Source organism: Motacilla alba, chromosome 2 (assembly GCF_015832195.1).
Source record: "Motacilla alba alba isolate MOTALB_02 chromosome 2, Motacilla_alba_V1.0_pri, whole genome shotgun sequence".
NCBI lineage: Eukaryota > Metazoa > Chordata > Aves > Passeriformes > Motacillidae > Motacilla > Motacilla alba.
The window spans coordinates 52,503,930-52,513,801 of record NC_052017.1 but is presented as its reverse complement, the minus strand read 5'-3'; the positions used below and the strand labels follow the sequence as shown (position 1 = coordinate 52,513,801).

General features: G+C 41.2%; 1 protein-coding gene across 5 annotated transcripts in view; it reads right to left on the bottom strand.

Moving 5' to 3' along the window:
* The window catches only part of GLI3 (GLI family zinc finger 3), a 206,784-nt gene that overhangs the window by 7,337 nt on the left and 189,575 nt on the right, over window positions 1-9,872 (bottom strand). For all 5 annotated transcript variants that reach the window (XM_038125584.1, XM_038125572.1, XM_038125589.1 and 2 more), the window contains 4 exons: window positions 8,131-8,280; window positions 7,375-7,539; window positions 4,301-4,591; window positions 757-1,084 (listed from right to left, as the gene is read on the bottom strand). In XM_038125584.1, coding sequence (XP_037981512.1) covers window positions 757-1,084; window positions 4,301-4,591; window positions 7,375-7,539; window positions 8,131-8,280 — 934 coding nt within the window. The remainder of the gene's footprint in view (window positions 1-756; window positions 1,085-4,300; window positions 4,592-7,374; window positions 7,540-8,130; window positions 8,281-9,872) is intronic.

Sequence of the window (9,872 nt, the reverse complement as noted above, 5' to 3'; positions counted from 1 at the left end):
AATAACTCCTAACAACTGCAAAACATCTTTGCTGGTTTCCTTGTTTTGTTTTGGTTTGGTTTTAAGTAAACAGGATACATTTCTTAATTTTATATAGTTTCTTTGGATTGAATGGGTCTCAGAAAACCTGGGCTGTCACTGCTGGGTGGAGCCCAGAAACCTACAGGCATGCTGTAGGCAAAGTAGGGGCAGCACCAACATCCATTTTGGTCATGAGCAGCTCTTTGGAGAAAAACAACCAGGGATCTTCAGAGTTCAACCTCGCCTTGCTTCCATTCATGGATATCTGCCTTCTGCAGCAGTAGCATCTGTACATATGATTTCTTCTATGTGTAGGAACAGGTTATTAAAAGGCAAGACCACCACATCTCTGCAAAGGCTGCCTTGCAAAGGCCTCAACAGAAAGACTTCCCTACAATAAACTCACAGGTATTTATTTCTTCTACCTTGTCTCAAAAAATGACAAAATTAAGATGATCTTGGGTCAAAACCTTTAACTGTAGGGAATATTTAAAATGTGATTCATGACTCCCTCACTAGCTCCTGTTCTGTAAAACAAAGGACTATCAGACTTCTCAGAGGGTGGGTACAAGAACTTGCAATGAGGGAATAAACAGTAAGTGATCAATTTACAAACCATTACACAGCTGCTGAGTTTCCTAAGCTGTGCAACTCCTGCAAGAGTTGCAAGATTGAGCTAGCAAGCAACAAGATTAAGGACAAAATGTGTTATCATTCCTCTTATGTGTATCTCACCATTTCCTATGAGAGGCGGCAAGGCTGGGGCTTTGGAAGGTGGAACGGGGTTCAGTCTTGGAAGCATTCCATTAACTTGTTTCAACCTTTCTAATTTCACTTGCTCCATCCATTTGGTCCCTGTCATATTCCTCCTGGCCTGTAAGCCAAGTGCTGTGGTGGCTGTGGAAATGGTAGAGTCCATGATTGGGGTTTCATCGATGACACTGAGGTCTCCTACACTACCACCACCGGTCAGAGTAAGCTCGATCCCATTGTTGGAATAGTTGCTGATGGGGGATTGTTCGCTGCTGCATGTAGACTGACCACCAGGGCTTGGCTGAGATGTCTGTTGGAGGGAAGTCAGAGACAAAAGAGTGTGAGGATTAAGCAAACAATGTTTACCAGAGCATTTGTGCTAAATGGAGCCAAAGATAGAGGTATAGAAAAGTTCAGCCTTAAATGATAAGTGATCATTTTTAAGGAGGCTTTCTAGATATTGGCTTCAACTGCAGTGAAGGGCATTGTAAAACACAAGACTGAAGTTGCCTTTCACATGTTGCTGATGGTACACAATATATCTCCATAAGACATTTATCCAAGTTATTCCCAGAGTTACTTCTATCACTTCAAGCCATTTGTGAGCACATATGGATGGATACCCTACTTTGCTTATGTTCCCAACTGAAGTTGCAGCTCAGAAAAACCAAACCAGAATTCAGCCATGTTACAAAGTATTAGTTTACACTGCTAGGCTTGCAAACAAACAAACAAACAAACAAGACTCCAACAACATTGGAATTTGGGTTTTTTTAATTAGACTTGTGGCTAAAGAATGTAAGCATTTTCCAGGCTTAAGGCTCATTGTTACAAGCAGTGGTTGGCCTGAAATGTTGGCATGTAATAAAACAAGGACAAAGCACCAGTGCAAAAAATACTGTATCATATTATCAGCATCCTGTGACCCTGGGAGCACTCAGGTCTAACTTATACCTCCTCTTATACCTAACTTACACCACCTCTGCCCTGAATCAAGAAGGTGATGATGATATACTAAATCAAATCCTCAGAATTTGAGATTTTAAGTGCAAGAATTTAAGTAAGCAATACAGACTGCTAATCTGCAGGGATATAAACATGCCACAATAACATCTTCTTTCTTAACAGGGAGTGTTCCCTGCTGCTCTAGCAGAACTCTTGCTGTGGGGAAACACAGGCTTGACTTACTTTTCAGACTTTATTTATAAAGTTCTCTCAAAAGAATGGGAAAATGAACAAACTGACAGACAAAACAGAGGACGACAGACAGAAGTCTCTGGACTTAATATCTCACTGTAAGGTTCTATCAGTGTGATCACAAATCAGTGGGGCATGGGGCATGCAGTATCATTTTGCTCACAAGAACAGTTTCATGTAAGTATTTAACTTCAAGGGTTTCTGATGTGGTTTTGTTTTTGGTGTTTTTTGTTTTTTTTTCTGTCACTCTGTGATCTTTATGTACATTTTACTGAAAAATGCTGTCTAGAATTTCTGAAGTGCCAGAGACGACTCTCACTCTAAACATCAATGAATGAAGTCACAGATTCATGGCACTACTGTAGTCTCCTATGCCCCTCAGGAGTCCATTCCAGATTCAGTAACTATTTTATTATTTCTGACTTGAATGATGATACTTAGAATTTATGAGGCCACAGTGAGCAAGTTCATTTCCAAATCCTGGCCATAGCAGATTTGGTGACAAGAATAGAGATAACAGTTATTATACAGAAGAAAGTTTATACTTCTGGACAATAGCTCCATGCCATATGGAAGAAGAGCAATAGTGATCAGAAGCCTGTTCTTGTAGCACATGTCAAGATCACAGTGAGGTAGGGTACAGAAATAAGAACTGTATTATGCAGGACATATATTTATAGATGTGGAATACAGAAAAAAAATGGATGTCTCATCTAGAGGGGAAAGTACAAAGACATTTCTGAAGATATTTCACCAATATAAGCCAGATTTTTCACATGTCAAGTGTTGCAAAATGTTCACAACACATTAGAACTGGGAATGTGCTTGATGGATTGCACATTACCAAATAAAGGAATGACTGAACAACAGGCAGAAGACCAAAATAAAAACATATATAATGTTGCAATAAGAAAAGTAGCAGAAAAGTTAAAATGCCCTCACCTTATTACCCACTGTCCTTAGGAAGTTAGAATAAGACATTTAAGAGCATTAGACAGAAAAGACATCGGATTAGTTGAAAACCAGAAAATATACCTCAATTCATGCATGCAATGAAAAGCAAGAAACACAGAATTATTTTTAAAATATAACTTTCAGTGAGAAATATTTAATACTATGTAAGCTATAGGCATTAGTACCCCTCTTCCTGTTAAAATTTTCCTGTTAAAATTGTGTTCAACATGCCTCAATAAGCGTACACATTTACTTAGCAAAGCAAAAGAGATTTTGCTCTTTGTAAACTAAGGTAATTATCACCCAAGATAGCAGAGGACCTCCTTTAGACTTCAATAGGAGCTTAGTCTCAGCCCTTCAAAGGTTTTGAATTGAGTATTAATACTGAACAGTTTGAGCATAAGCCTTAGGCACAACATAGCAGTAACTCATATTTCAGTGAGTAATCACTTCAAATTGCAGCATGATTAACAGTATGAGCAGAATTTGGAGGGCTCATATTTGTAATCCCCAAGGGCAGGATACAGATGAATCATAGACCCAGATGGGGAAGAGGATGGAGTGGCTGCCTTTGAATTAACCCTTGTGAAGAGGGCAGATGGCACATGAAATTCAGGTAAATAAAAGAACTTGTGTGTTTAATATAGCGTCTCAAAAAATAGAATACAGTCCTTTCAACAGTTTAATGCAATACATTAAGGTAAACCAGAGAAAAGACCTGCAGACTGTCAATTCAACTTGATTTAGTTAAACTTGGACTAGGTTAACTTGAGTAAGTATCAGATAAGTATAAGAGCTCACATCACAACAGAGGTGTTATGAAAAGATGCCCATCTGCTGTTTAAGAAAGTCAATTCATCCTGCTTCCATTTGATCCATGACCCAAAAGCCTCAAGCCCCTAAAATTTGATTGCTTTCCCAGGTTCTCCAAAAATGATCATCAATATCATCATTTTAGTCATTTGGATTTGTGGTTTGGTTTGGTTTTTTTCTTATTCTGGCTTTCAGTCTGCAAGATTCAGATCCATCCTTCTTCTGGAAACAGAAGAGGGGGAAAAAAATTCTTTTTTTTTTTTTAATGAAAACTCTGATTTTCTCATACTAAGCTTATTCCAGAAGATGGAGCTTTTTAACAGAAACAATTATTGTGACAGTTGCCAGCACTGCACTTATTCTATATTGCACAGAATATTTCTAATCTTTTTATTTGCTACTTCTTAGGCTTTAAAAACATTTCACAATGTAAATACATAAGAAGACCTCAAAAAAACAAACCTTGTGAGCTAGAGTTTACAGACCTGAGCATTTTATAAAGGGATTATTATTTGGTTGCAGGAAGAACAGGACAAAGGGAGTGGCACGGTGTATTGCATACCATTGGTTTTTCTGACTTGACTGCTTTCACTTGGAGGCATTCTTCACGCTTTGAGGTAGTGTTGCTGAGGTCCTTCTGCTCACCAATTGCACCCTGAGTCTGATGGCCTGGTGACCGGGTCTGAGAGTGGCTGCCTGGGTCTCTTGGTGGCGGAGGCCTTGGGTGGATATCTCCCCGCTGCTTCTTGGTGACGTGTGCCTCCGGGCCATGCACGGTCTTCACGTGCTTCCGGAGAGAGCTGGGGTCTGTGTAGCGCTTTGTGCAGCCCGGTATCTTGCACACATATGGTTTCTGACAAGACACAAAACCCACCCGTATTAGATTTTATTCCATGTGGGACTCCTGAAGAACTCCTTGGAGCACAGCTGGTGTCACAGTTATACGCTTTCACAGTGAATTTGTTACCTAAATTATGGTCTCTAGAAATGAATCATAGAATGGTTTGGGTTGGAAGGGACCTTAAAGATTATCTAATTATCCACTCCCCTCCCAATATGGGCAGGGACCCCTTGGACAAAGCCACATTCAAACCTGGCCTTGAACACTTCCAGCGATGGGGCATCCACAGCTTCTCTGGGAAATCTCTACCAGTGCATCATTACCCTCACAGTAACCAGTTTCTTCCTTATAATTAACCTAAATCGACCCTCTTCTGGTTTAAAGCCATCACCCCTTGTCCTATCAAATTGTGACTGCACCTAGTTAAAACCATTAGTTCCCCTTGGTTCAGAAGTTGGCAATTAGTGCTGCATAGCTGATTGAGGGCAGAGTCTCTCATGGTCTCACTGGCACAGCTTTCACTTACCTTAGCAGAAGAGTCAACTCAGCTATGCCAATTTATGAAGACAGCTTTAATTTTCAACCCTGTCCCTTGCGCTCAGCAGTTTGATAGTGTTCCCAGTACGCCTAGTACCTACTACTAGACATTGAAAGAAACAACCCTCTTCAAAAGATGCTGGGCCATTTGTTCAGGCAGAATTAAGTGAGGCAGCATTTTTTTTCTGGCTCCTTCAGATCACCAGTACGATGTCAAAGCATAAGATACAGTGCCATGAACATTTCCACGTTGCAGCAAGATATGCATACTATTATTACTGCTACTAGCATAACTCATCACTCATTTTTTAGAAACCACTTCTTTTATCTGTGGATTTCTGTAGTTCACTAAGCAATGCAGAATAAAGTAAATTTACTGTCTTATAAATTAACAAAGCCTTTTTTCTTGTATTATGAGGGGATTAGAAAGAAGAACTGAGCACTTCCTAAATCCTTTAATTGCCTTGGGAAGCAAAGTATTGTTCACTCACTTTCATTACTGAATTGTTTCCAAGAAATTACTATTTTAAAGGTTTTTTTTGTACTAGCCTTCAAAAAATAGAAGGAGACCCTCATGCAGAGTTTCTCAGAGGGATTCTCTCTCTGCTTACATGTGGCACATGAAGCATTTGACAAATATACCTTCGTCATAGCTGTCTAAGGCCTGAGACTGCTTCCACAGACATCAGTTGAAAAAAACCCTCCCATTTACTTGAATAGGAGCAAAACAGCAATTCAGAGATGATGTTGAGCTACTGAGGCAGGTTTTCTCAGGTTGCTATGGAAGTACAAGTCACTTAGCTCTCCTCTGCATGAGTAAGGCATATGGTCATCAAGATATGTTAGCTGCTTTTAAAGCACTCTGTAGGTTACCTACTTAAAGCCAAAATGGCAGGCAAGCAAATGCTGAATTTGGTCTGTGCTTTTCATTGTATTCACTCCACCAGTATATGTTGCTTAAAAGATTAGCCTGTTTCGGTGTGAATTAATGGTGAAGGAAATGTTTCATTTGCCCCTGCGGCTGCACCTATCAGAAATCATGTGCAGCATAAAATTTCTCTGGTGGGCTTACTGTTAGACACAAAATTAACACTGGGGTAGGTCACATCACTAAGTGTGAGAAGGTCTAACTCATCAACCAGGCAGCACACAGGTTGGTTCACACAGTGAATGAGAAAAGAAAGCTCAGGCAGCTATTGGCAAGACTTGGTGACCTTCCTTCTACCTTGGTGACAATTCACGAAATCGCTGCAGGGCTTCAGTGTCATTATTAGTTGGGTTGTTGAAAACACACACGGCAAGGATGAGGAAACTCAAAGATGTGCAATGCCGTCTGCTTCCTTTGCAACTGAAGAGATGCTGCAGGGCGGGGACTGGAAGAGGATGCATGCTCTCTGGAGATCTGCCTGCATGCAGATCTGACAGACCTGACAGCCAGCTAGAGAAAGATACAAGCTGTGTGGAAATAGATATACCTGCTACGGTATGTCCTGCCCTTCCACTACTTCCAGGTTTAGGCTAGAGGTGAAGGAGTATAGGGACATGACAAGGAGGAGACAGTGGACTCTGAGATGTGAGACTGAGATGATGTGACTCTCAGTGCAACTTGAAATGGGGCAATAAAACATGGACAATGCAAGAAGATTGTGTGATTCCTAAAAAAGGAGGCAGCATTAACAGGAAACAGTAATAAGGAGATGTTACACAGAGAGTTTGGAAACAGCTGTGACTGCTTCCTTGAGAAAGGTCGTATTTCCTCTATAGTATCCCTAGTCCATGAGGTCTGTTAAGGATGGAAAGAAAGAGTGAAAGAGGCCAGAGAAGAAGGAAAAGGCATAACTCAGAACTTAAACAGCAACCCATGATTTCAAATGTGGACACTGTGGCTGTCTGCAGCACCCCAAAGTATGCTGGGGAAGCTGCATCCCAGCACATGCCTGGTGCCAACACAGACATGGGGATGGGTCCAGGCGCTCAATGAGCCCTTACAGCTCCAGAGGGAAAAATGATCCCAGCTTTATAGGGAAAACAGGATCTGTCCCTGGTTAATGCATGTGTTTCCATTAGACTCCCTCATTCAAAACTCTCCTATACATAATAAAATGCCAGGTCTGTATGACATACTGTGCTGCTAAGAGGCATCCAGAACTTACATACCTTTCAGGATGCTGAGGGTTGCTGTGCCTGTCCTCTGTAATACATTGCTATGACCACACTGTAAGTCTGTTCCACAATCTTTTGAAGCCGTGCTTACTTACCTCATTGGAATGAGTCCTGTTTTGGTGCTTGGCCCTGTCAGATGCATTGGAGAAAGCTTTGTTGCAGCCTTCATGTTCGCACACATATGGTTTCTCTCCAGTGTGAGATCTCAAGTGCGTTTTCAAGTTTTCTAGTCTGGAGTAGGCCTTTGTACAACCTTCAAACTGCAGATGAGAAATAAATCTGGTTTAGTTTTAATCTTTGGACTTGCAGGAAAGAGCAAAAGTGGACTTATGAAAGTTTAGAAATTTTCCAAGCCTTCATAACCTTGTCCAATGTAGGTTTGATTTGGAGGGTTTTAATTTTATCCAAGCAAACTTCACCACAGCTCAAGTTAAAATGCTTTCCACATTATGTAAATCTTCTGTTACAGGAAAGCACAGTATTTGTGTACCTCAACTAAGACTGAAATCCATTGCAAAGCCATCAGGAGCTGGTGGCCAGCAGTAATATCAAGCTCTGTAAGAGTAAGTGCCTTTAAATAATTGAGCAAACTGAGCCATGTTTAATAAGGCCTTTTGGGGCTTCTTTGTACTTTAAACTTGAGGAAGTGGGCCAAATCATCCAGGGAATCCCCTCTCCTAAAGCTTTTGTAATCTGGTTGTGCTGGATAACAAAGCAGACACGGCAGTCTCTTCTCCACTAGAGTCTGACAGACGAGCTCAGGGAATGCAGCAGTCGTCCTGCTCCGTTTGTTCTCTGCACAGCCCCACAGCTTCCCTGTACAAACCTGGAGCTCAGGCCCCTTTACTTACAGTGCATTTGTGTGGCTTTTCCCCTGTATGTCTCCTCATGTGGACCACCAGCATATATTGGGCCTTGAAAGGTTTCTGCTCCCGGGAACAGTCCAGCCATCGGCACACAAACTCTTTCTTCTCACCATGTATGTGGTCGTTGTTGATATGCTGTTCAGGTAGAATAGAGGTGACAGCTTAACAGAAATACAACATCAGCTGCAGCCTTATTGTAATTTCACATTGGAAGAGCACCGGAGATTCAGGTGTGATTCAGGTCCTAGCAGTACAAAAAGAGTAGGATCATCTGCACTTCCAAGTGACCACGGGGTTCAAATTATAGATCCTACTGGAAGTTCACTAAGGCCCATGATTTTTTTTCTGCTGAGATCAACAGGCTTTGGATCAGGCCTCAGGGATACAAGCTGATAAATGGATCCTGGATAATCTTATGCACGGCTCCACTTGTGTCATTCACATTGGGTACTGCTTTTGAAGAGCAGGGAAGCGTTACTTAAGTACGGTTCAACATAAACAAGGTTTACAAAATCAGGCCTTTAGAAACATATCCTCTAACCTGAAAAATCAACAGAACTGCTAAACCAAGTTTCCACCACAAATTTTAACTCACTCCTGTTACCCATATTTTCTTGCAGTAAATGTATTTGGTTCAGTAAATGTACAGGTTGTGGTGGCGAAAATAAGCCCCTACACACTGTGAATATAAACTCTGAGTACAGAAACATATATCAAGCCAGTTTTTGCCATTGCCAAGTCTGGCTCTGTCTGAATGTGTGTGGGAGTGACAGCTGCCCCAGCCCTGCTGACTCATAGGCATGTCTTTCTGTGGTCAGTGTCATCCACGAGAGTGTATCCAGAAGCAGGACAGGGCTGTGTACCTTGTACTCTTCCACAAAATTAGCTTGCTCTGTTTCTTTCACTAAGATCTAGTTCAGAAAAGCATTTAAAAATGGATTTAATTCTCTCTGTGTTTGAGTGGAAACAGGCAGGTGAAGCAGGGCCAGCCTCAAAATTAGTTTGTTTGTTTTTTTTTTTAAAGGTTTAACTGTTTGAATTTTTTTGCACAGCTTTAGAAAACAAAAGAAGAGAAAACTACACCTGGACTTTCAGAGTCTTTTTTCTACTAGGAGCTACCTGAGTCATCCTCCCAGACTCTTGGAGAAATCAGTCCACACTGCCGTACTTCTGTCATTGTGCCACTAGATGGCTGCATTACTCAGCGAATGACATTATTCCCACTAAGGTACCACCAAAAAATCTTTCCAGTTTTTATTTGATCCCAGCACAGGGATGAAATCTGTATCTGTTCCATAATGGGCCCACAGAACATGCCAGCCGCATTAACTCATACTGGAACGCAGAGAAGATAATCCCAATACTTTCTGAAGTCTTGAAATCAGTCAGAAAGCCACATAAAATCACGTATGTTCAAAATTATGCCCCATTGCCATGGAAAGTAGACATCTATTACCTGTAAAAGATGACAGATCTTTTTCTGAAACTTTATTGCCATTTCTTAAAAGTTGTTATGGGGCTCAGGATGCATGAACACAGCAGAGGTGCTGAGCAACATACGACTTGTAATCTGCAAGAGTTAATGTTCCTAGTGCAGATCTGTATTCACAGTACACACACCCGTGCCAGAAGCATACACATGCCCTGCGCTGTGAAATGGCATCAAAAGAGTTCAATGAGGGCAATGTGTGCTATTTCTTGAAAGAGAAAGAAGTAAAGGGACAAAA